The sequence below is a fragment of the Oncorhynchus keta genome, chromosome 26 (assembly GCF_023373465.1).
Source record: "Oncorhynchus keta strain PuntledgeMale-10-30-2019 chromosome 26, Oket_V2, whole genome shotgun sequence".
Taxonomy (NCBI): Eukaryota; Metazoa; Chordata; class Actinopteri; order Salmoniformes; family Salmonidae; genus Oncorhynchus; species Oncorhynchus keta.
The window spans coordinates 14,445,750-14,472,983 of record NC_068446.1 but is presented as its reverse complement, the minus strand read 5'-3'; the positions used below and the strand labels follow the sequence as shown (position 1 = coordinate 14,472,983).

The 27,234-nt window shown below is 44.4% G+C and overlaps 1 protein-coding gene across 5 annotated transcripts in view; it reads left to right on the top strand.

The window, feature by feature from the left end:
* Positions 1-27,234, top strand: part of LOC118358648 (KICSTOR complex protein SZT2) — a 110,701-nt gene that overhangs the window by 35,300 nt on the left and 48,167 nt on the right. For all 5 annotated transcript variants that reach the window (XM_052480282.1, XM_052480284.1, XM_052480283.1 and 2 more), the window contains 14 exons: positions 688-826; positions 1,104-1,220; positions 1,467-1,536; positions 5,857-6,042; positions 6,255-6,548; positions 6,764-7,190; positions 18,781-18,855; positions 19,079-19,217; positions 20,079-20,211; positions 22,191-22,311; positions 23,223-23,375; positions 23,672-23,774; positions 23,960-24,077; positions 24,408-24,516. In XM_052480282.1, coding sequence (XP_052336242.1) covers positions 688-826; positions 1,104-1,220; positions 1,467-1,536; positions 5,857-6,042; positions 6,255-6,548; positions 6,764-7,190; positions 18,781-18,855; positions 19,079-19,217; positions 20,079-20,211; positions 22,191-22,311; positions 23,223-23,375; positions 23,672-23,774; positions 23,960-24,077; positions 24,408-24,516 — 2,184 coding nt within the window. The remainder of the gene's footprint in view (positions 1-687; positions 827-1,103; positions 1,221-1,466; positions 1,537-5,856; positions 6,043-6,254; positions 6,549-6,763; positions 7,191-18,780; positions 18,856-19,078; positions 19,218-20,078; positions 20,212-22,190; positions 22,312-23,222; positions 23,376-23,671; positions 23,775-23,959; positions 24,078-24,407; positions 24,517-27,234) is intronic.

Below are 27,234 nucleotides of genomic sequence, written 5' to 3'. Positions count from 1 at the left end.
GGTACCTGACAACCGTCACAGAAGAGACACAAGCCTATGTATGTGACTCAGACCTGGTGTTCTATCTCAAGGCCATCAGACTGTTAAATAGCCATCACTAACCGGCTACCACCCGGTTACTCAACCTTGCACCTTAGAGGCTGCTGCCCTATGTACATAGAAATGGAATCACTGGTCACTTTAATCATGTTTACATACTGCTTTACTCATTTCATATGTGTGTTTACTGTATTCTACAGTATTTTAGTCAATGCCATTCTGACATAGTTCATCCTAAAATGCATATGTTTCTTAATTTCATTCTTTTACTTTTAGATTTGTGTGTTGTGAATTGTTAGACACTACTGCACTGTTGGCGCTAGGAACACAAGCATTTCGCTACACCCGCAATAACATCTGCTAAATATATTTATGTGACCAATAAAATGTTATTTGATAGCTTCACTTTATTGAGTTTGTCTGGCACAATGGAACCAGTGGACTAGTTCCAAAAGTGCTAAACTTTCCCACCTGGCACTCCAAGCAGGCTCACTCCTAGAGTCAAAGTATTTGAACGACAACGAATACTATTTGACCCCAGTTCTGCTGTGAATTTTCAGATACATTGTCATTAGAATGATAATGTGCAAGAGCACAATGCTATTAAATGCCCTGCTGTTTGTGTTGACGTGTACTGTTTTGTTACAGGTGAGGTGATCACATGTCTGGAGAATGCAGAGGCCCTGCAGGCTCTTGATCTGAATGATCTCTCTGTCACACTGGACATCTTTGTCCTCACCTTACCCCTAGAGATCGAGGGCATGCAGTCTGACTTGAGGCACAACAGGTGAGAATTTTAGATCCTACTTGAGAAATATGTGTGGAATAAAATTAAAATGTTAAAAAATTCATCTGTTTGTAAAACAATTGAATGAACTTGGAGCTTAAACTAGGATATCAGTCATTGGGATAGGCACTCTCTTACCAGATACATTGTCATTAGAATGATAATGTGCAAGAGCATAACCCTGTGCTGTATACTTTCGTCAAACTGCATTTCCACATACAGTAGGATCTTTCACTAGACGATGATCATGTTAACTAACGGGCTGCACTCTCTCCAGGTACACGTCAGAGAGCAGTGTGTCTCTGAACCGTTCTCCAGGTCAGCCCTCCTCCTACCGCTCTGATGAGGAGCTGATGGGCAACTTGGACAGCCTGAGAGGAGTAGGGGTCGACGGGTGAGTCATTAGGAAGGGTGGGGAAAAGAGTAGCCTGGTTCTATGTCTGTTTGTGCTGTATAGCCGTTGTCTTTTGGCTATACAGCACACACATCTGGGACCAGGCTAGAGGAGTAGCGGTTGACGGGTGAGTGGTCTGAAGGGAAGGGATACATCGGGCTAAGAAAGCATGTTGAGCAGGCCTTCGCTGCCTGCATGATCATTTCACGGAGGCTACAGTAGTTCACTACTTCTTTATTTCAACAGGGTTGGTGGAGACCCTTTGGCCAAACTCCCAATTCCCCACAAACTAGCAGTGTTGGCCACCATGGATGAGGTAAGTTCAGTCTTTTTTTACAAAAGTTATATTTAACTTTTATTTAACTAGGCAAGTCAGTTAATTATGAACAAATTCTTATTTACAATGACAGCCTACCAAAAGGCAAAATGCCTCCTGCAGGGAAGGGGGCCTGGGATTAAAAAAATTTAAAAAAATATATAAATATATATATTTTTAGGACAAACACGCATCACAACAAGAGGGACAACACAACACTACATAAAGAGAGACCTAAGACAACAACATAGCAAGGCAGCAACACATGACAACACAGCATGGTAGCAACACAACATGGTACACACATTATTGGGCACAGACAACAGCACAAAGGGCAAGAAGGTAAAGACAACAATACATCACACAATCAGCCACAACTGTCAGTAAGAGTGTCCATGATTGACTCTTTGAATTGAGATAAAACTGTCCAGTTTGAGTGTTTGTTGCAGCTCGTTCCAGTCGCTAGCTGCAGCAAACTGAAAAGAGGAGCGACCCAGGGATGTGTGTGCTTTGGGGACCTTTAACAGAATGTGACTGGCAGAACAGGTGTTGTATGTGGAGGATGAGGGCTCCAGTAGATATCTCAGATAGGGGGGAGTGAGGCCTAAGAAGGTTTTATTAATACGCACCAACCAATGGGTCTTGTGACGGGTATACAGAGATGACCAGTTTATAGAGGAGTACAGAGTGCAGTGATGTGTCCTATAAGGACAATTGGTGGCATATCTGATGGCCGAATGGTGAAGAACATCTAGCCGCTCGAATGCACCCTTACTTGCCGATCTATAAATGATGTCTCCGTAATCTAGCATGGGTAGGATGGTCATCTGAGTCAGGGTAAATTTGGCAGCTGGGGTGAAAGAGGAGCGATTTCGATAGAGGAAACCAGATCTAGATTTAACTTCAGCCTGCAGCTTTGATATGTGCTGAGAGAAGGACAGTGTACCGTCTAGCCATACTTCCAAGTACTTGTATGAGGTGATTACCTCAAGCTCTAAACCCTCAGAGGTAGTAATCACACCAGTGGAGAGAGGGGCATTCTTCTTACCAAACTACATGACCTTTGTTTTGGAGGTGTTCAGAACAAGGTTAAGGGTAGAGAAAGCGTGTTAGACACTAAGAAAGCTTTGTTGTAGAGCATTTAACACAAAATCCAGGGAGGAGCCAGCTGAGTATAAGACTGTATCATCTGCATATAAATGGATGAGAGAGCTTCCTACTGCCTGAGCTATGTGGTTGATGTAAATTGAGAATAGCGTAGGGCCTAGGATCGAGCCTTGGGTACTCCCTTGGTGACAGGTAGTGGCTGAGACAGCGGATGTTCTGACTTTATACACTGCACTCATTGAGAGAGGTAGTTAGCAAACCAGGCCAAAGACACCCCAAAGACACCAATACTCCTTAGCCGGCCCACAAGAATGGAATGGTATCAATGGAATGGTATCAAAAGTTTTGGCCAAGTCAATAAAAATAGCAGTACAATATTACTTTGAATCAAGGGCAATGGTGACATCATTGAGGACCTTTAAGGTTGCAGTGACACACCCATAACCTGAGTGGAAACCAGATTGCGTGCCAGAGAGAATACTATAGACATCAAGAAAGCCAGTCAGTTTTACCAACACTTTTGATAAACAGGGCACAAATAGAAATAGGCCTATAACAGTAAGGATCAGCTTGATTTCTCCCCTTGGCTGCCTTCCGAGCAAGTTTAAGGAGCTCCTTTAGCACCTCGGACTCAGTGACTGCCTGCAGGGAGAAACTTTGTCGCGGGGCAAGGGAAAAAGAGGGAGAAGTATCGGGGATAGTCACATTAGAAGGGGTGGGAGATGAGGAAATGTTGGACGGGCAAGGAGGCATGGCTGAGTCAAATAGGAATCCTGACTTAATTAAGTGGTGATTTAAAGAGCTCAGCCATGTGCTTCTTGTCAGTAACAACCACATCATCAATATTAAGGGACATGGGCAGCTGTGAGGAGAAGGGTTTATTCTCCAGGTCTAACTGTTTTCCAGAACTTCTTGGGGTTAGACCCACAGAGAGAGAACTGCTCCTTAAAGTAACTCACTTTGGCCTTCCGAATAGCCTGAGTGCACTTATTTCTAATTTGCCTGAGCGATAGCCGGCCAGCCTGAGTATGCGTGTGCCAAGCCTTTCACCAAATACAATTCTTGAGGTGGAGTAACTCTGCAAACAGTCGAACCAGGGGCTGAACCTGTTTTTAATTCAAATTTTCTTTATGGGGGCGTGTTTGTTAACAATACCACTGAAAATATTAAAAAAGAAGGTCCAAGCATATTTGACAGAGGGGATCAAGCTGATTCTATACCATTTTACAGAGGCCAGTTCTTGAAGGAAGGCTTGCTCATTAAAGTTTTTTAGCAACGTCTATGACAAATCAGGACAGGTACTTTCACTGAGCAGCTGTACAACCGTGATCACTAAGGTCATTACAGAAAATACCAAACTGATGCCTATCAGGATTATTTGTGAGGATAATATGAAGGAAAGTAGCCTTTTCTGGGTGTTTGGAGTCATACCTTGTGGGATTGGTAATAATCTGAGAAAGATTTAGGGAGTCACATTGCGTTTGGACTTGGTCAAGTGGTTTAAGCATTTCCCAGTTTAGGTCACCTATTAGGACACATTTAGACTTAGTGTAAGGGGCCAGGAGAGCGCTTAGGGCAGGTAGGGTACATGCCGGTGCCGATGGAGGACGATAGCACCCAACAACAGTCAACAAAGAGCTATTTGAAAGTTTAATGCTTAAAACCAGCAAATCAAATTGTTTGGGGACAGACTTGGTGCAGACAAACGAGCACTGAAGGTGATCCTTGGTAAAGATTGCCACTCCCCCACCTTTGGGTTATAACCAGAAAGGGTAACATCAGTATTCAAAACACTCTTCCTTAACCACGTCTCAGTAATGACCAACACTTCTGGATTGTAGCTGTGAACCCACACTTACAATTGATCCATTTTAGGTAATACGCTTCTAATCTTAACGTGCAGAAAAGCCAGGATTTTACGAGAGCAGAAATGAGTGAAGCAGATATCAGAGCACAAGTCAGAATTGGGCCTAGCAACAGGAGGTGGGCCAGGGTGAGCAGTCACATTTTCAGATATCATCAACAGTAATACAGTCAAGGCACAGCATAGGACAGGGAGTGCTGCTCTGCAGTGCTGATTTATGACATCTGAATGTGCATCAGATGGCAACAAGATCATATTGTACAGCAATTTCATCAGGTAACATGAAAATAAAGTCGGCGAGAGGTGGTTAGAATAGGATGGGAGGCCAAAAGTCTGTAACCAATAGAGAGTCAGAGTCCTGAGTGTGGAACAAACAGTCTGTCCACTGCTTGGGTAAAGAATGTCTGTCGTCAACAAAGTATGCAGGAGTCATGAGGCAAATAGCAAAATGCACAAGAATAAAATGTAATATATAACAACTTGGGGCAAGCCATTGTAAATTCAGAGTCACTCGCGCCAACAGTGCATGTGTGCTGGAGGCGAGCGAAAGCTTGGGAGAGAGGGGGGAGTGTGGTGGAGGTACCTGTACCAGACAGGGGGATACGGGCCAGGGCAGATGGTGAACAGATCACCAGGTGGAATCCAAGCAGCAGTGCAGCAGGCAACGAGAGTAGGTGTCACACGCTTTTGTTTATTTCTGGAGGCAGATTTCTTGTAGAAAATGCCAGTGAATGGCCTTTGAACAGCAGGAGGGGGCTTCAGAGGACGCTTCAAAGACTCCTGCCACTTGTTGGGCCCAAAGGCCTCGACACCTTTTACTTCACACCGTAGTGCTAATTGAATTTGTATCTGGTCTGTCCTTGCAAGCTTGGGAGCCTCAGCATTCAGTCCCCATAAAGTTAAATATATCCTTGTAATGTGCTTTATTTAAAAATATATATTCTTCTTGGCTTTCAAAAGTGTCCTCTGGTCTCTGCTGTTTGTTTGCTAGAGCCCCCTCTGTGTAGCTTGGGAAAAGGAAACCTTGGCAGCAGTAATCTCTCCGGTTAATTTGTCAAAATTAGGTTGTAGGTTGGAAGTTTTGATCTGGAGCGAAGGCCATGCGGTGGAGAGTAGCGTCCTGCATATTTACCTGCCGAAAAATCCAAATGTATCTATCCTTTTGTGAGCACTCACATGTGTGAATTACTTTTGAACTTGATCTCGATCTTGGAACTTCATATTGATATTGATTTGACTTTGAGCTAGTCGACCACTAAATAGCAGGAATTCACCCTGTCACTGAGTTACAGATTTCAGGCCCCTTCACTCACCTCTCCCTCTCCTCTCCTTGTTGCCTCTCGTTGTAGATCCGTTGGCTCTTGGAGGACGAGATTGTGTCAGCGCTGCGTCTCTCCCGGGTTATCCGCTCGTCCACGCTACAGAAGGTGGCTGATCACGTGTTTCGCTCAGGCGGGCGACCACGGTGCCACTGTGAGGTCGTTCCTCTGCAGTTTGTCTTCGGCCCTGAGCAGTCCCTGGAGAAGTTCAAAGAGGTATGGTGGGAGGGTGACTTGAAGCGATGACAGGGAGAACTGTTTTTCTTTCATAGCAAAGATGAGTTTTGGCCCTTTTTTCTAGTGGGGTCAATTCGTTTTTCACATCGTCAGGAACCTTACATGTTGCATACCCAAGTGCTACTCTGACGATTTGCTTTTCAATTAGGAAAATTGGTACTGACCCTCATCCTTGATTCTTCCATCCACAGGAGTTCCGTAGGATGTCATTCTCAGGTTATCTTCTGAATGGAGAGCAAGATGACTTCTACTACATGTCTCTGAGTAGACTCCACCCCCAGAGGATCCAGGCTGCTAAGAGGCTGTCTGAGAGCACTGTCAACCCTGGGGAGGCGGGATGGAACTCTATGATTGGACGGAACACACAGCCAACCAATCACTGTCCTGATGTGGACGACAGCAACAGGGCTCCATCCATTCATGGCACACCAGGGAGAAGACCTGACCACGAAGCAGAGGTGGCGAGGGTAGAGCCAGACAGTGAGGTTTGTCAAACCTTTGGGGGGAAGGGGAGTTTCAACCTGACCAACTAGTTTATTTCCAAGCATCCTCTTTCATGGTTATTCCAGCCGGATTAAGGTCTCTTATATTTTAATTTATTTTTATAAATAAATGAAATATTTATGAATGTATGAATGGATTAATAAATTGAGGAATGTGTATGAATTTAAACTGAATTAATTATTTTATGTACCTTAAGGTTCAGGGAGAAGAGAATAAGTCTACTGTTGGGGCTGTTAGTGAATCTGCGAGTTACCCAGCCCAGGAGCCCAGCTACACCCCAATCAAACCATCCCGAGTTGACTCAGAGGAGGGCCCCAGACCCCGCTTGAGTTCGGTTGGTGCTACTGCCACTGCTGCGGGTGACAGCCCCCGGATGAGTTTTGTTGGTGCCTCCACCAGTCGACCCCGACTGAGCTCTGTGGGCAGAGGAGGAGAGGAGATAAGACCTCGGCTGAGCTCCGTGGGCTCCGCCTCCACCTCTACTGCAACAGGGGACAGTGGCCAGGTCAGCACCCCTCAGCTCCAGCCCAGCACTAGCACCGACCGTTCCTCAGAATACACCTCGCCCCCCAAGACCCCCTCCACAGTCAGCCTGGCCGAGTCGGTGCAGTCCACCACCCACAGTGAGTGTCCCTTTCTCTAGAACCAGACTATATCAAGTACCTTTAGTTACAGCTGCATTGTTGGGTGGTGTTAAGTAGGGATACAGTTGTTTATTTAACAAATTGCAACAGCGGGGGTGTTCATAGACAAAACAAAGGCCTTAAAATGTCCAAAGTCTTCTCGGCCACATGTCAATAGTACCAGCCCACATCAATACAGTTCAAATGGCAATACACAATAAACTTGCAAGCAACCTCCCTTTAACTAAAATGTCAACCCAAATACGTTTAGCAGGGCAATAGTAGTCCAGCGACACTGAACTACTATTGGAAGGCGCATTGAAGAAAAAAAAATCTGCTGCGGTGAAAAGCACTGGAGCGATAGCGGGAAGAAAGAGAGAGGGTCTTAGTGCAACTGCAAGCCTGAAGTCAACCGCTGTCTGTCCGTCTGGTGGTTTGTTTGTTTCTATGTCAAAGCTTCGCAACAATGTTGCTACTAATCAATGCGATCAATAACTGGTGCGTTCCCAAAAGGTAAACACGTAATAGAGTGGTAAAACCGACGATCGAGTTAAACACTTTACGAACTAAGCACGCTGAAAATAAACAAGACTTCTGCAGCATTGCACACCCCAATCAAACTGTCGCGCCAACCAAGAGCTCCCTCCCAGAGATTCGGAAGAGCTATCTTTATTTCTTCCTTTCTGACTGCTGATGTGCTCTTAAAGTGGCAGCGCATGGTGAATGCTCCATGCAGGATTTTGCCACACTCCTCCTGCCATGAATTAACAAAGCCTGTAGAAACAGAGAGGATGCAGGCTTTGGCAGGTTCATTTTCCTGCTACACAAAACCAGGGAAGTCTTCATCAGTCCTCCAAGAAGAGGTCCTGCAGGTGTTGCTTTTGCCTGCGATCCAGCTCTTCTGCCGTAGGGTAGCAGGCTTTAGGTCAACAACCTGCACCGTCCTGACATCTTCCCCAGTGTCTTCCAAACAGACCAAGTAGTTCACCGGCCCCAGCTGCTGCACTACACGGTATGGACCTTTCCATCTCGAAGCTAGCTTGGCAGTGAACTTACATTTACATTTAAGTCATTTAGCAGACGCTCTTATCCAGAGCGACTTACAAATTGGTGCATTCACCTTATGACATCCAGTGGAACAGCCACTTTACAATAGTGCATCTAAATCTTTTAGGGGGGGGGGTGAGAAGGATTACTTATCCTATCCTAGGTATTCCTTAAAGAGGTGGGGTTTCAGGTGTCTCCGGAAGGTGGTGATTGACTCCGCTGTCCTGGCGTCGTGAGGGAGTTTGTTCCACCATTGGGGGCCAGAGCAGCGAACAGTTTTGACTGGGCTGAGCGGGAACTGTACTTCCTCAGTGGTAGGGAGGCGAGCAGGCCAGAGGTGGATGAACGCAGTGCCCTTGTTTGGGTGTAGGGCCTGATCAGAGCCTGGAGGTACTGAGGTGCCGTTCCCCTCACAGCTCCGTAGGCAAGCACCATGGTCTTGTAGCGGATGCGAGCTTCAACTGGAAGCCAGTGGAGAGAGCGGAGGAGCGGGGTGACGTGAGAGAACTTGGGAAGGTTGAACACCAGACGGGCTGCGGCGTTCTGGATGAGTTGTAGGGGTTTAATGGCACAGGCAGGGAGCCCAGCCAACAGCGAGTTGCAGTAATCCAGACGGGAGATGACAAGTGCCTGGATTAGGACCTGCGCCGCTTCCTGTGTGAGGCAGGGTCGTACTCTGCGGATGTTGTAGAGCATGAACCTACAGGAACGGGCCACCGCCTTGATGTTAGTTGAGAACGACAGGGTGTTGTCCAGGATCACGCCAAGGTTCTTAGCGCTCTGGGAGGAGGACACAATGGAGTTGTCAACCGTGATGGCGAGATCATGGAACGGGCAGTCCTTCCCCGGGAGGAAGAGCAGCTCCGTCTTGCCGAGGTTCAGCTTGAGGTGGTGATCCGTCATCCACACTGATATGTCTGCCAGACATGCAGAGATGCAATTCGCCACCTGGTCATCAGAAGGGGGAAAGGAGAAGATTAATTGTGTGTCGTCTGCATAGCAATGATAGGAGAGACCATGTGAGGTTATGACAGAGCCAAGTGACTTGGTGTACTTCTTAGATGCCTTCGACAGATGATGTGAATGTACTCAGACTTGGGTGGGAAACATGTCTCGTCTATGTTTGTCATAGTTGCTGAGCTGTCAGCTGAGCTGTCACTTTGCAAGACTCTGTCCATCTGACCTTTTAGTGGTCTTCCCAGGTGGAGTTCGGCAGGAGTGACACCAGAAGTCTCCTGGACCGCAGAATTCAGTGCAAAGCTAAACTCAGGAAGATGCTGATCCCACATTGTTTGCTGATCCCCCCACAAATTAAGAAATCATCCCCTTCAGGGTTCGGTTTACCCTCTTGGTGAGATTGGTCTGAGGATGGTAGGCCGTGGTCAGCTTGGCAACTACACCCCAGTAGGTACAGAGCTCTTTGTAGATTCCTGATATGAACTGCAGACCTCGGTCAGAGAGAATTTGGTCTGGAATCCCGAATCTGGTAAAGACCTCCCTTTGCAGAATTAGAGCAATGGCTGATGCAGTGGCTTTGCGAAGTGGAAAAGACCATCCAGTGTGTGTAGTTGTCCACTACCACCAGTAAAAATTCATTCCGGGTCCCCCGGCTGGGAGGAACATGTTCATTGAGGTCAATTCCCAGCATTTCATTGGCATGGTTCACCACAGTCTGCTGCAGTTTCTCAGCAGGTCTGCCAATGTCTGGTTTGTGTTTCTGTCAGACTTCACACAGTTGTACAAACTTCTTATGCCATTCTCTCTGGCACCAACAGTTTTAAAAGTGTTGATAGGGGACAGAATGCGGTCGGATCATCACATATTTGGCATATATATTACTCTTGCAGTATTTCCACATGGGCGAGGATATTGGAAATTTATTCAAAGCCTACTAGATGATACATTGTTTAGATCTAGGACAGAATCATTTATAACTGACTTTTTCAGACATAACATAGGTACAGCAGATCCCCTTATTGTATGGGACACTTAAGTGTGCCTTTAGAGGCCATGCAATTCAGTACTCATCAATAAAACAAAAGCAATTTAGATCAAGAGTCCATATTAACAAAGGAAATTGAAGGACTAACAGTACAGTTAGATAGCAATAAAAATGGTACCATAGAGACACAGAATAAGTTACAAGAAAAACAAAAAGAAATGGAAGAACTTATTCAAGAAAGATCCAGTGTAATAGATATAAAAATAAAGGGAACTGGATGGAATATGGGGGAAAATGCACAAATTATTTTTCAATCTTCAATATAGAAATGCTACCAAAATAAATGTATTAAATATTGTTACAAATGATGGAGTCACGCATGATTCACCAAATGATATTTTGAGAAAGGAAGTAAAGTACCTTAAGAATATGTTTTCGTTTCAGGCTCCTCCATCTCCACTAACTGAAACTAATTGTATGGATTTTTTTCCCTGATAATATAATAAAATGAATGTCTGTACAGAAAGACTCATGTGAAGGCCAAATTACAGAGGAGGAACTGCTTGATGCAATTGGGGCCTTTAAAGATGGGAACTCCAGGGCTGGATGGCATACCAGTGGAAGTATACAGAAACTGTTTTATATACTCAAAGGACCATTATTAGCATGTTTTAACCACTCCTATATAAATGGTAGATTATCAGACACGCAACAAGAAGGTCTGATATCATTATTACTGAAACAGGACCCAAGTGGTGTATATATAAAGATCCAGTCCATTTTTTAAAAAATGGAGACCTCTTACACTTCAGTGTTGTGATGCAAAATGCTTGGCACATAGAATTAAAAAAGTATTGTCAGATATTATTCATCCTAATCAGACAGGTTTTTTACATCAAATCAAATCAAATGTTATTTGTCACATACACATGGTTAGCAGATGTTAATGCGAGTGTAGCAAAATGCTTGTGCTTCTAGTTCCGACAATGCAGTAATAACCAACAAGTAATCGAACTAACAATTCCAAAACTACTGTCTTATATACACACAAGTGTAAGGGGATAAAGAATATGTACATAAAGATATATGAATGAGTGATGGTACAGAGCGGCATAGGCAAGATACAGTAGATGGTATCGAGTACAGTATATACATATGAGATGAGTATGTAAACAAAGTGGCATAGTTAAAGTGGCTAGTGATACATGTATTACATAAAGATGCAGTAGATGATATAGAGTACAGTATATACGTATACATATGAGATAAATAATGTAGGGTATGTAAACATTATATTAGGTAGCATTGTTTAAAGTGGCTAGTGATATATATTTTACATAATTTCCCATCAATTCCCATTATTAAAGTGGCTGGAGTTGAGTCAGTGTGTTGGCAGCAGCCACTCAATGTTAGTGGTGGCTGTTTAACAGTCTGATGGCCTTGAGATAGAAGCTGTTTTTCAGTCTCTCGGTCCCAGCTTTGATGCACCTGTACTGACCTCGCCTTCTGGATGATAGCGGGGTGAACAGGCAGTGGCTCGGGTGGTTGTTGTCCTTGATGATCTTTATGGCCTTCCTGTAACATCAGGTGGTGTAGGTGTGTCCTGGAGGGCAGGTAGTTTGCCCCCGGTGATGCGTTGTGCAGACCTCACTACCCTCTGGAGAGCCTTACGGTTGTGGGCGGAGCAGTTGCCGTACCAGGCGGTGATACAGCCAGCCAGGATGCTCTCGATTGTGCATCTGTAGAAGTTTGTGAGTGCTTTTGGTGACAAGCCGAATTTCTTCAGCCTCCTGAGGTTGAAGAGGCGCTGCTGCGCCTTCTTCACGATGCTGTCTGTGTGGGTGGACCAATTCAGTTTGTCTGTGATGTGTATGCCGAGGAACTTAACACTTGCTACCCTCTCCACTACTGTTCCATCGATGTGGATAGGGGGGTGTTCCCTCTGCTGTTTCCTGAAGTCCACAATCCTCTCCTTAGTTTTGTTGACGTTGAGTGTGAGGTTATTTTCCTGACACCACACTCCGAGGGCCCTCACCTCCTCCCTGTAGGCCGTCTCGTCGTTGTTGGTAATCAAGCCTACCACTGTTGTGTCGTCCGCAAACTTGATGATTGAGTTTTAGGCGTGCGTGGCCACGCAGTCGTGGTTGAACAGGGAGTACAGGAGAGGGCTCAGAACGCACCCTTGTGGGGCCCCAGTGTTGAGGATCAGCGGGGTGGAGATGTTGTTGCATCTCCACCCCGCTGATTCACCCACCTGGGGGCGGCCCGTCAGGAAGTCGGCCCGTCAGGAAGTCCATGGACGATACATTGGAGATAATATAAGACAAGTACTGGAAACAATAGAATACTATGAAATATTGGGGACACCCGGCCTGGTTTTCATAGGTGATTTTGAAAAGGCTTTTGATAAAGTATGACTGGAGTTTATATATACATGCCTAGAATATTTCAATTTTGGGGAATCTCTTATAAAATGGTTTAAAGTTATGTATAGTAACCCTAGGTGTAAAATAGTAAATAATGGCTACATCTCAGAAAGTTTTAAACTCTCTCTAGAGGAGTAAAACAAGGTTGTCCACTATCGGCATATGTATTTATTATTGCCATCGAAATGTTATCTGTTAAGATTAGATCAAACAATATTAAGGGATTAGAAATCCGTGGCTTAAAAACTAAGGTGTCATTGTACGCTGATGATGAATGTTTTCTTTTAAAACCACAATTAGTCTTTCCACGGCCTTATAGAGGATCTAGATACTTTTGATATTCTCTCTGGATTAAAACCAAATTATAATAAGTGTACAATATTACGTATTGGATCACTAAAAAAAAAGCACATTTTACATTACCATGTAGTTTACCAATAAAATGGTCTGACGGAGATGTGGAAATACTCAGTATACAAATCCCAAAAGAAAGAAATGATCTTACGCCAATACATTTTTGAATAGAAAGTTAGCAAAAATAGATAAGATCTTGCCACCATTTGAAAGGAAAATACCTGTCTATTTGTGGAAAAATCACCCTGATTAACTCTTTTGTCATATCACAGTTTACCTATTTGCTTATGGTTTTGCCTACGCCCAGTGACATGCTTTTTTAAATTATATGAACATAAAACATTCAATTTTATTTGGAACGGCAAGCCAGATAAAATTAAAAGGGCCTATTTATATAACGAATATGAATTCTAAGGGCAGAAATTATTAAATATTAAAGACTTAGACCTCTCACTAAAGGCATCAGTCATACAAAAGTTATACTTAAATCCAAACTGGTTCTCTAGTAAATTGGTACGCATGTCTCATCCTATGTTCAATAAGGGCCGTTTTCCCTTTATTCAAATTACACTTTCGATTGTTTTAAAAGGAAATAATCTCCAAAATATCTTTATTTCTTAAACAAGCCTTAGAAATGTTGTTGCAATTTCAGTTTAATCCACCTGAAAAGACAGAACAAATAATACAACAAATATTGTGGTTAAATTCAAATATACAAAATAATTTAAAAACCTGTATTTTTTGAAGAAATGTTTTGAAAAGGTATAATTTCAGTGAATTAGATCATACATAGGACTGGAGTTATGTCACACATGCAGCTAACACATACATATGGAAATGTCTGCGCTACCTAAAATCACAACCAATAAATTGCAGCATTGCCACAAAAATGGAAGAGGCAAGTAGAAGGGGAAAAAAAGTATGTCGGCCCTGTATTAAAGAACATAAATGGTTAAAGAAAATTGTGATAAATAAAAATGTATACAAATTTCATTTATGGACCAAAAAAAGATCAAAAAGGACCGAAAAACTGATAGCTGTGCCGTTTAAATTGCAAAATAGTTTGATGTACCCATTCTATGGCACATGGTTTATGAATTGATACACAAAACAACGCCGGATGCACAGCTTTTAACTTTTCAATTTAAATGACTATACAAAATTCTTGCAACTAATAGAATGTTATGTACAGTGAGGGAAAAAAGTATTTGATCCCCTGCTGATTTTGTACGTTTGCCAACTGACAAAGAAATGATCCGTCTATAATTTTAATGGTAGGTTTATTTGAACAGTGAGAGACAGAATAACTGAAAAATAATCCAGAAAACCCACATCAAAAATGTTATTAATTGGTTTGCATTTAAATGAGGGAAATAAGTATTTGACCCCTCTGCAAAACATGATTTAGTACTTGTTGGCAATCACAGAGGTCAGATGTATCTTGTAGTTGGCCACCAGGTTTCAACACATCTCAGGAGGGATTTTGTCCCACTCCTCTTTGCAGATCTTCTCCAAGTCATTAAGGTTTCAAGGTTGACGTTTGGCAACTCAAACCTTCAGCTCCCTCCGCAGATTTTCTATGGGATTAAGGTCTGGAGACTGGCTAGGCCACTCCAGGACCTTAATGTGCTTCTTCTTGAGCCACTCCTTTGTTACCTTGGCCGTGTGTTTTGGGTCATTGTCATGCTGGAATACCCATCCACGACCCATTTTCAATGCCCTGGCTGAGGGAAGGAGGTTCTCACCCAAGATTTGACAGTACATGGCCCCGTCCATCGTCCCTTTGATGCGGTGAAGTTGTCCTGTCCCCTTAGCAGAAAAACACCCCCAAAGCATAATGTTTCCACCTCCATGTTTGACGGTGGGGATGGTGTTCTTGGGGTCATAGGCAGCATTCCTCCTCCTCCAAACATGGCGAGTTGAGTTGATGCCAAAGAGCTCCATTTTGGTCTCATCTGACCACAACACTTTCACCCAGTTGTCCTCTGAATCATTCAGGTGTTCATTGGCAAACTTCAGACAGGCATGTATATGTGCTTTCTTGAGCAGGGGGACCTTGCGGGCGCTGCAGGATTTCAGTCCTTCACGGCGTAGTGTGTTACCAATTGTTTTCTTTGTGACTATTGTCCCAGCTGCCTTGAGATCATTGGCAAGATCATCCCGTGCAGTTCTGGGCTGATTCCTCACCGTTCTCATGATCATTGCAACCCCACGAGGTGAGATCTTGCATGGAGCCCCAGGCCGAGGGAGATTGACAGTTCTTTTGTGTTTCTTCCATTTGCGAATAATCGCACCAACTGTTGTCACCTTCTCACCAAGCTGCTTGGCGATGGTCTTGTAGCCCATTCCAGCCTTATGTAGGTCTAGAATCTTGTCCCTGACATCCTTGGAGAGCTCTTTGGTCTTGGCCATGGTGGAGAGTTTGGAATCTGATTTATTTATTGCTTCTGTGGACAGGTGTCTTTTATACAGGTAACAAGCTGAGATTAGGTGCACTCCCTTTAAGAGTGTGCTCATAATCTCAGCTCGTTACCTGTTTAAAAGACACCTGGGAGCCAGAAATGTTTCTGATTTGAGAGGGGGTCAAATACCTATTTCCCTCATTAAAATGCAAATCAATTTATAACATTTTTGATGTGCGTTTTCTGGATTTTTGTTGTTGTTATTCTGTCTTCTTCAAATAAACCTACCATTAAAATTATAGACGGATCATTTCTTTGTCAGTGGGCAAACGTACAAAATCAGCAGGGGATCAAATATTTTTTCCCTCACTGTATATGGGGGGATACAATCTTCCCAGCTCTGCAGATTCTGCTGTGAGGAGGCAGAGTCATTGGATCATTTATTTTGATATTGTCCATATGTAGCTTGTTTTTGGTCACAGGTCCAGGAATGGCTGAAGAATTGCAACATTTGCCTAGAACTATACTGTTTGATTTGAAAAGCCATAGTCAATCAATCAATAATATAATAATTCTTTTTAGCAAAAATTTTAATTTACAATCTGTAGAAGCTATGAGAATAGAAAGGTTCAATTAGTTTGTGAAGCATCACAGCACAGTTGAAAAATATATGGCAAATAGAAATCCAAAATGGTTGATGTTGAGAGATAGATGGGAAGGGTTGAATGGAGCTGAAGGGTGGGACTAATGACAAGATAAAACATGTAAAACATACGGGATATGTAAAATGTACATAGGTTCAGAACTTTTGTGAAATAACACAGTTACACATAGAAATCAAACTGGATGGACATCAGAAATAGAGGAAGGACTAAAAACAAACAAAAAATAACTATTGTAAAATAGACCGTCTGTAGAATGTGTATAAGATGTATAAATTGAAGGGAAAAGTAGAAGTGTTTATTAATTTACTCCAATTGGTGGATTGGTGGTAGGGTAATAATAATAAAGGTATATTCTTTAAAAAAGTATACATCTATATAGGTATGTGTATATGTATGCATGCGTGTATGGATTGGATGTCAGGTTGGATGTCAAGTTGGTCTCTCCAGAGATGTTAGATAGGGTTCAAGTCTGGGCTCTGGCTGGGCCACTTCTGCATTTTCTTGGCCGTGTGCTTATTGTCCTTGTCCTGTTGGAAGGTGAACCTTCACCCCAGTCTGAGGTCTTGAGCGCTCTGGAACAGGTTTTCATCAAGGATCTCTCTGTACTTTGCTCCGTTCATCTTTCTTTCGATCCTGACTCGTCTCCCAGTCCCTGAAAAACATCCCAGGTTTCCTCCAGATGTGACGCTTGGCCAAAGAATCTTGTTTCTCATGGTCTGAGAGTCCTTTAGGTGCCTTTTGGCAAACTCCAAGCGGGCATTCATGTGCTTTTTACTGATTATTGGCTTCCGTCCGGCCACTCTACCATAAAGGCCTGATTGGTGGAGTGCTGCAGGGATGGTTTTCCTTCTGGAAAGTTTTCCCATCTCCACATAGCAACTCTAGAGCTCTGTCAAGAGTGACCATCGAGTTTTTGCTCACCTCCCTGACCAAGGCCCTTCACCCCCAATTGCTTAGTTGGCCAGGCGGACAGCTCTAGGAGGTGAATGGGGTTTCCTGTAGTCCATGATCAGCTCCTTTTTCTTGCTGACGTTGAGGAGAGCTTGTTGTCCTCACACCACACTGCCAGTTCTCTGACCTCCTACCTATAGGGTGTCTCATCGTCGCCGGTGATCAGGCCTACCGCCGTTGTGTCGCCTGCAAAATGAATGATGGTGTTAGTCGTGCGCGGCCACAGAGTTGTGGGTGAACTGGAAGTACAGGAGGGGACTTAGGTGCCAGTGTGGCGGATGTGTCACGTCTACCCTCTGTGTGGATTGTCTCTTGCAAGGCTAAATCAAATCAAATCAAATCAAATTGTATTTGTCACATACACATGGTTAGCAGATGTTAAATGCGAGTGTAGCGAAATGCTTGTGCTTCTAGTTCCGACAATGCAGTGATAACCAACAAGTAATCTAACTAACAATTCCAAAACTACTGTCTTATACACAGTGTAAGGGGATAAGGAATATGTACATAAGGATATATGAATGAGTGATGGTACAGAGCAGCATACAGTAGATGGTATCGAGTACAGTATATACATATGAGATGAGTGTGTAGACAAAGTAAACAAAGTGGCATAGTTAAAGTGGCTAGTGATACATGTGTTACATAAGGATGCAGTCGATGATGTAGAGTACAGTATATACACATGCATATGAGATGAATAATGTAGGGTAAGTAACATTATATAAGGTAGCATTGTTTAAAGTGGCTAGTGATATATTTACATAATTCCCATCAATTCCCATTATTAAAATGGCTGGAGTTGGGTCAGTGTCAATGACAGTGTGTTGGCAGCAGCCACTCACTGTTAGTGGTGGCTGTTTAACAGTCTGATGGCCTTGAGATAGAAGCTGTTTTTCAGTCTCTCGGTCCCAGCTTTGATGCACCTGTACTGACCTCGCCTTCTGGATGATAGCGGGGTGAACAGGCAGTGGTTCGGGTGGTTGATGTCCTTGATGATCTTTATGGCCTTCCTGTAACAACGGGTGGTGTAGGTGTCCTGGAGGGCAGGTAGTTTGCCCCCGGTGATGCGTTGTGCAGTCCTCACTACCCTCTGGAGAGCCTTACGGTTGAGGGCGGAGCAGTTGCCGTACCAGGCGGTGATACAGCCCGCCAGGATGCTCTCGATTGTGCATCTGTAGAAGTTTGTGAGGCTAGCTGTGTGTAGCAGATACTGACAAACCGATGATAAACCATTGAGAAGTGAGTGAGTGTTGTGTGAGTGAGTGAATCATCTGCAGCACTAACAGCACAAGTCTCTTGGCTTAGCTTGCAGCTTTACGGAGTGTCTACCTCCAGGCTGTTTTCTCCCTCTCCTCACCAAATCAACAGGGAGCAGCACACAGCTCAGATCAGAGCTGACAGACAGACAGAATAATACATGTGATGACCCCTCCCTGTACTCTCTTCTCTGGGGTACTTGTTCCAACACTGATTTGGGGAGACTCATAGGCTCTGCCAGGATAAGGGAGGAGAAAAAAGCCCTGAGGGTCTCAGTCATGCCTCGGAGAGTCGAGGATAGTCGAGCTCTTGAGATTGGTCAGTGCTCGGGAGGGTTGTTTAGATTGGGCCTGGGTTGTGTTCAGTGGGCACGAACCTGAAGAATGCTCCGTGAAACAGCTGGGTACTGTCTGTACATTCAAAAATACATTTTTTTTTGTTTTCATTTTACATGTGCCCTAGCGAACATGCCCTTGGCTGTGCTGACTCCGGTGAATGTGTTGTGGCGTGAGACTATAAGAACCCATCTCCTTCTTTCCTCAGGCAGCGGGAAGCTGAGGCCCAGTCGAGTCCAGAGTGTGGTCTCCAGTCAAGGCAGCCTGGACTCTGACATGCTGGGTAAGAGATGGACATTATAGTGATGATGACAAAGATGATGATTAAAGTGTTGATTATCACAATGACAATGATGATAAGGATTATGATCTTCATCACAATGATGATAATGATGATGATAATGCTGCTGGTAATGCCCATGATGATAATAATGATTATGATACCAATTCTAATGATAACTGATCTCTGGGACATAAAAATAACATATCTACCTGTATATTTTCAGGTTATGACGGTGGCAGCAGTGATTCTGAGTGTGAGAGCCCCACTGTGGATGAGCAGGAGTCCCAGGCCCCTCTGATGCCTGACTTCTGGCTCATCGTTAAGATCCACCAGGACAGAGTGGAGGTGTACTCTCAGTCTAGGTGAGGGAGGGGCTTAGGCAGGACACTTATACCAGCTCATAACTGGTTCTCATCTTCATCTATTTGCACTTTTCAGAATGCCATCTGACATGACATAATTGTTCCATAATGTTTCCATTATCTAGCTCCTGAGAACCCTTTTGGAAATACATTTCATAAATACAATATTATTCTTACTAACCACGTTTCTGTCCACAGTTTTTATGTGAGCAAAGTCATACGGTATATAAATAAAAAAAATCACAACAGCTCTGAATGAAACGGGAAGTGTCGTTTTACATTTCAGAAATGTCAACAGATAATGTGTTCTTTCGACATGGCGGGATCTTTTTATGTCGGTTTAATGAATTATGCAACAAATTGCAGCTCCAACGATTTCTTGCACAGTTGTTGATAGAATAGCCATGTCTGTCAAAGTAGATTTGCAGTCACCCTCCTACTATGACTTGAAAAAGCTGCCAATTAACAAATAAGAATGATCTTGCTCTTATCCATCTCATCATATAACCTAACCTGTCCACTTTATGAGCAAACTGTTGTCTAGAGAACATGCGTGAAAACCAGGTTGGGCAAGTTTGCCATTTATCGCAACCGTTTTATGTGACAAAATCATCGAGAGAGTGGAAAATGCAACGGAAACACAGTGAACTTATTTATTTATTTTTCCGGTACATTAAGAACTTTAGCGCAGTTTTATGCGCGCTACCTCTTCACGCATCTTGCACATTTTTATTTATGCGGATAATATTGGCATGGAAATCTGTCGCAAATTGGATGGAAACCTAGCTACGGAGATAACATCTATTTAGCAAGACAGACCTGTATGTAAGATACAAATCCACCATGGCATATTGTGTACAGGAGCTTCAATGAAGCTAAGGAGGGCAGAGTAGAGGAGAAGGAGGAGGAAGAAGAAGAGGAAGTTCCAGAGTACTTACGGCTGCATCAGATGGTGGTGAGGAAGATTGGGGAGATCTGTCGTATAGTCAATCAGGTAGGTTACACTCCTTTATGTGACTGTGATCCTCTGACCTTAATAAAAAATGTTTGTAAAAGGTAGGTTACGCTCTCGCTCTTCAAGACACATCTGCCACTTTATTGCTTGAATAGCAAGTAGCAACATTAAAGTGCAGTCCTAGCCTTTAACCCTCCCTCCCTCTGTCGGTCTGGTTGGTGCTGTTCAACCTCTTAAGGCTACATTCAAATGTCCACAGTAGCATACCTCTTATAACTAAGCAGCGTATTATGCTTGCATTCTAAGTAGTGTGGATATTGGAACAGGCACTAACTCTCCTCTCCTCTCTTCTGTCACTCTCCTCTCCTGTCACTCTCCTCTCTTCTGTCACTCTCCTCTCCTGTCACTCTCCTCTCTTCGGTCATTCTCCTCTTCTTTCACTCTCTTCTGTCTCGCTCCTTCCTCTCTTTTGTCTCGCTCCTCTCTTTTGTCTCGCTACTCGCTTCTGTCTCGCTTCTGTCTCGCTTCTGTCTCGCTTCTGTCTCGCTCCTGTCTCGCTCCTCTCTTCTGTCTCACTTCTGTCTCGCTTCTCTCCTCTCTTCTGTCACGCTCCTCCCTTCTGTCTCGCTCCTCTCTTCTGTCACGCTCCTCTCTTCTGTCTCGCTCCTCTCTTCTGTCTCGCTCCTCTCTTCTGTCTCGCTCCACGCTTCTGTCTCGCTTCTGTCTCGCTTCTGTCTCGCTTCTGTCTCGCTCCTCTCTTCTGTCTCGCTACTCGCTTCTGTCTCGCTTCTGTCTCGCTCCTGTCTCGCTCCTGTCTCGCTCCTCTCTTCTGTCTCACTTCTGTCTCGCTTCTCTCCTCTCTTCTGTCACGCTCCTCCCTTCTGTCTCGCTCCTCCCTTCTGTCTCGCTCCTCCCTTCTGTCTCGCTCCTCCCTTCTGTCTCGCTCCTCCCTTCTGTCTCGCTCCTCCCTTCTGTCTCGCTCCTCCCTTCTGTCTCGCTCCTCCCTTCTGTCTCGCTCCTCTCTTTTGTCTCGCTCCTCTCTTTTGTCTCGCTCCTCTCTTCTGTCTCGCTTCTGTCTCGCTTCTGTCTCGCTTCTGTCTCGCTCCTCTCTTCTCTCACTTCTGTCTCGCTTCTCTCTCTCTTCTGTCACTCCCTTCTGTCTCGCTCTTCTGTCTCGCTCCTCTCTTCTGTCTCGCTCCTCTCTTCTGTCTCGCTCCTCTCTTCTGTCTCGCTCCTCTCTTCTGTCTCGCTCCTCTCTTCTGTCTCGCTTCTGTCTCGCTTCTGTCTCGCTCTGTCTCGCTTCTGTCTCGCTCCTCTCTTCTGTCTGTCTCTGTCTCCTCTCTTCTGTCTGTCTCGCTCCTGTCTCGCTCTGTCTCTGTCTCACTTCTGTCTTCTGTCTCTTCTGTCACGCCCTCCCTTCTGTCTCGCTCCTCCCTTCTGTCTCGCTCCTCTCTTCTGTCACGCTCCTCCCTTCTGTCTCGCTCTCCCTTCTGTCTCGCTCCTCTCTTCTGTCTCGCTCCTCTCTTCTGTCTCGCTCCTCTCTTCTGTCACGCTCCTCCCTTCTGTCTCGCTCCTCCCTTCTGTCTCGCTCCTCTGTCTCGCTCCTCTCTTCTGTCTCGCTACTCTTCTGTCTCGCTTCTGTCTCGCTCCTGTCTTCTGTCTCGCTCCTCTCTTCTGCTCCTCCCTTCTGTCTCGCTCCTCCCTTCTGTCTCGCTCTCTCCTCTCTTCTGTCACGCTCCTCCCTTCTGTCTCGCTCCTCCCTTCTGTCTCGCTCCTCCCTTCTGTCTCGCTCCTCCCTTCTGTCTCGCTCCTCCCTTCTGTCTCGCTCCTCTCTTCTGTCTCGCTCCTCTCTTCTGTCTCGCTCCTCTCTTCTGTCTCGCTCCTCTCTTCTGTCTCGCTCCTCTCTTCTGTCTCGCTCCTCTCTTCTGTCTCGCTCCTCTCTTCTGTCTCGCTCCTCGCTTTTGTCTCGCTTCTCTCCTCTCTTCTGTCTCGCTCCTCTCTTCTGTCTCTCTCCACAGCGTCTGCTACTCCAGGACCTCCACGACAGCCATGTGTGTAACTCGCTCCTAGTGGCAGAGAGCGAAGAGGACATCTGGAAGAATGAGTCCCTGTACAGACAGAGACTGGCCAACTCCGATGGTCAGTCAGTCAGCGACGCTCACAACCACACACTAATACAAACAGACATGATGCATGCTTTTATGTAGACTCAACGACTTTCTTAACCTGCTTACATAAATATCCAACAAAGGCTTTGGGGTATTGACCACAGCCAAGGTCAAAGGATGTACAGTCGTAGTTTGTGTGGAACATCCCTATTCTAGCACCTACGGCTATTTTAAGACATTTTTGCAAATATCATAAACTTCATGTGCATCATATGCATGCCTTTGGTGGCACCAGGTTTGTTGTTGTACAGTCCACAAGGTAGTAATGCATTGCGCTTTCTTGGCCCCACAAGCTCCCAACTGTCATAGTGATCGTAGAGCTCAATCCAATACAGGTCCATGGAGAAGGAAAGGCACACAAACACACCCACTCTCTCTAATGTATTCAAGGTTACAGGTAGGAGCATTAGTGACAGGCCAGTGAAGTACGCTCGGAGACGGGAGCAGTGTGAAACGCTCATTAGATTAATTTTCTATTTTATGGCAGCCGTTAAGCCAGAATTACCAACTGTTATTTTCTAATATCGCAGAGTTTTTCCCGTTCCGGTGTGTGTAAATGAATTGGATCCAGTAGAGGGGATAGGCATCAGAGAGAAGGCTTGTTGTTTGCAACTGCAGTGCAGTAACATAATGTTAGTGTGGAAGGGAAGGGGCTCCCAGAGCAAATTGTGTGTCTTTACTCTGCTGGCGTCATGCTGAAATGCCCCAACCCCCCTTTCCTCTCAGCAACTGTTGGTAAATGTATTCGTAAATTATTTTAATCTTCTCGTGTCTCTTTCTTTCTTGTCTCGCTCACTCACCTCACTCACTCACTCACTCACTCACTCACTCACTCACTCACTCACACACACACACACACACACACGTACACACACACAACAGATTACAATGCAGAGGAGAGCTACCAGCCACGGGACTACCTAGCGGCCACAATGCAGTTCATCCCGGGTCACTTTGCCTGTGAGGTGGTGTGGAGCACCGTCATCCACATCCACCCTCGCCTCAAGATGGGGCCTAACATGGGGGTGTCCAGGGGTGAGTCCGGTGACACTCTTAAAATACAGAACAACAATGTGTTTGGGCATGCAGGAAAATAAAGACCACCCACAGAGCAGGACTTCGTATCTTCATTAACAATAACCCCTTGATCCTGAAATCTTGAAACTTTTGAATATGCCAGTATGAATATACATATGAAAATGATCATGCATAGGTATTCCTTTACTTAAAATACATTTTAATATGATGGATTCAGTACAATCAGTGTCTGTATAATTGAGAGAATTTTCTCAGTATCTTTGTGTTGATAGACTCTCTTCTCCATATCCCAGCTATCCAGGCTCTGCGGTCAGTGCTCAACGCCATGTGTGTGGTCAACAGGAAGAGCATGTTTGTCTATCAGGAGCGCTCCACTAAATCAGTCTTCTACCTCAGGTTAGCCCTGGTGCCCCCCTCGTTCTAACTCCGCTGCCTGCCCTCTCTTTGTAGAACAGTCCCACCTCTTCATAGGCTCTCCTCTCCTGCATCCAACCCTGCACCCAAATACTTTTATTGAAGGAATGGAATGGAGCAGGCCAATTCTTGCTTATGAATATTCCCATGATATGTGTTCTTCCCAGACTTTCTGAGACGTCCCAAACAGGGAAATACTCTGACCTGGATGGCAACCTGCACCCCATGTCTCGCTGCGTCGGCCTCGCCCGGAGCCAGGAGCCGCTCTACTCTGAGGACCTCACGGTACATTAGCACACTTTCTCATATGAACAGCAAGCAACTTTGGTCCTGAAGAACCATTAGGGCTCTACTCTTGTTGTCTCATAGTAAACCCATACCACACTCATAGTGGATTTCTCTATAAAGAGCAGGCAGCTTTGGCCCTGAGAAACCATTAGGACTCTGAGATGGTGTCACCGCTAGATGATTGATCTGCTGTTCCCAGAACTGTGGTATCCTGCTCTTGGGTTAGAGAGGATTGTGCGATGTCACTGTCACATATCTACAGTGGTCTGACTTGGGTTTGTGTGTCTGCATGTTGTGCGTGTGTCTGTGTGTTACTCCTATCCCCAGGGCTCCCGGTCATCTCAGGAAGGTGCTCGGCCGTCTCAGGAAGGTGGTCGGCCAGTGGGACAGGTGGACAAACACATCCTGTTGCTGGTGCATGGAGTGGGAAGTGCTGGTAAGACAGGGTTTTGAAGAGCAAGGGGAAGAAAAGGGCTCACATGGCTAGGGGACGATTCTAGGAAAGACTTTAATTGACAGTGATTATGACTGCATACTTTTGGTACTGATAGCAGAGAATCCTACATTGTATGGGTTGTGAGAAGAGTTCTCCTAATGAGGGATTAACTGCATATGTAAAGGGCTGATGCAGGAGTTAGGAATAAAACACGACCGGTTTGTCTCCTCTCGGTACATTTCCTCTCTGAGTTAAATGTGTCCCTGTATACTGTCCTCCTGGCAAACAGATGAAACATGAAACTGCTGATTCATTCTGTAGTCTGTGCTGCAGTATCTTCTAATGGCCTGCTAGATGGCACTGTTGCTCTGGCTCCATCTAGCTCTTTCCAGGCTTCATCCATGACGTCAGCTCTTTCCTCTCAAAGTTTTTCTGAGCTTTAACAAGAGGGACATATTACATTCGTACATGTTTTTTTCTCTCCCCCACAACTGTTCAACTTCTTTATTGATGAATTCCTTTGTTTACAGAGAGGTGACATTTTCTTGAAGTGTGTGCATTTGTTTCTAAGGCTCCAGATCTGGGGCCTCATTTTATAAACCTTGTGTATGCACAAAATATGTATGCTCCAGTTTCCACGCAAAGCTTGGCATTCATAAAAACTGCCCCTTGACCTGTGAATGTGCTTATCCTCCTGCAAACTTTAGACCATGCGTACGCATAGTTTCCAGTGGTTGAAGTATTGCATTGCCACAAGGCAAAAGTAGCCTAGTAACCTTGTGCAAATAGGGAATGTAAGGGTGGGTGGTAAGGCCTCTTACTTGCTCTGGTTGGTTGGTGCTATCTGGCTGGTGTTGGTGAGAAAGGAAAGGGAGGATGCAGAAGATCTAGTGTGTGGTTCTTATTTTAAGGCTCTTGGAGCAGGTATTTCTAAAATATACAAATCATCCAACAAGATGCTGGACCAGGCTCGGTGTATAATGAACCGATTTCTTTTCAAAACTAGTCAAATGAATAGAAAAACTGAAGAGCAGTCTGACTAGCCCCTAGGGCTCAGAACAGATAGCCCTGCCAAGCCAGACGGCCATCTTCAACTACCATAAAGCTCTACACCTGAGCATATATACCCTGGCAGAGACCAGGTGACAGGAAGGTCAAACTAAGCCTATAAACACTTAGCAAAATAAACAACTCTACAATAACAGTTTAAATACTGTAACCTGTACGATACAGAAATATACAGAATACTTTTAAAGAGCTGGACTAGAGCAGGAACTCTTTCCCCCCAATTAGTAACATAGAGTCCCTTAATTAATTGTCGCCTGCATGCATGGTGGCAATGCCCCTCCACATGCCACAAGACCAATCTAACACAAACATTTGTTAGTACTGCTTTAAACTGGCAAATAGTACAGATTTAGACTAGCAACACAACTAACAAACTTTCTGATTTACTTCTCATGTCTTCTGTAATTTATATTTAATGTTTAGAAATTATTTTAGAATGGATCAAACACAGGTAATGTGACCTAGCAGTTATATCTCTATGTATACTGTGAAATGGGTCTAGTGAGGAGGCACAGTTAGCTTTCTCACAGGGAATGTATGATGATTTATTCATGAAAGAAACAGGTGCAATCGTTGGCTGTTAGTGAGAAGAAAATCTATTAATTTGATAGTTACATTGTAAAATAATTAGAAATCTGATTATTTCTTTCATTTCATTGGTTTCATTCTTGCAAATTAGCCTACAACAAGGTAGTTGTGGCTTGCGAAAGTATTCACCCCCTTGGCATTTTAACTATTTTGTTGCCTTACAACCTGGGAACCTAAAAATGTATCTTGGGGGGATTTGTATCATTTGATTTACCCAACATGCCTACCAATAAAAAATAAAAAAGAATAAATAAGACAAAAAAACTGAACTTGAGTGTGTATTCACCCCTATTCACCCCCCCCCCCCAAGTCAATACTTTATAGAGCCCCCTTTTGCAGCAATTACAGCTGCAAGTCTCTTGGGGTATGTCTCTATAAACTTGTCAAATCTAGCCGCTGGGATTTGACTAAAAACTGCTCCAGCTCCTTCAAGTTGGATGGGTTAAACCACTCGAGTGTTGCTTTAGCAGTATGCTTAGGGTCATTGTTCTGCTGGAAGGGGAACCTCCGTTGCAGTCTCAAATCTCTGGAAGACTGAAACAGGTTTCCCTCAAAAATGTCCCTGTATTTAGCACCATCCATTTTTCTTTCAATTTACGCCAGACATAGCGTTTTCCTTGATGGGCAAAAATATCAATTTTAGTCTCATCTGACCAGAGTACCTTCTTCAATATGTTTGGGGAGTCTCCCACATGCCTTTTGGCGAACACCAGACGTGTTTACTTATTTTTTTCTTAAAGCAATTACTTTTTTCTGACCACTCTTCCATAAAGCCCAGCTCTGTAGAGTGAATGGCTTAAAGTATTCTTATGGACAGATACTCCAATCTCCGCTGTGGAGCTTTGCAGCTCCCTCGGGATTATTTTTGGTCTCTTTGTTGCCTCTGATTATGGTCTGTGAGTTTTGGTGGACGGCCCTCTCTTGGCAGGCTTGTTGTGGTGCCATATTCTTTCCATTTTTTAATAATGGATATAATGGTGCTGCGTGGATGTTCAAAGTTTCAGATATTTTTTTCTACCCCAACCCTGATCTGTACTTCTACACAACTTTGTCCCTGACCTG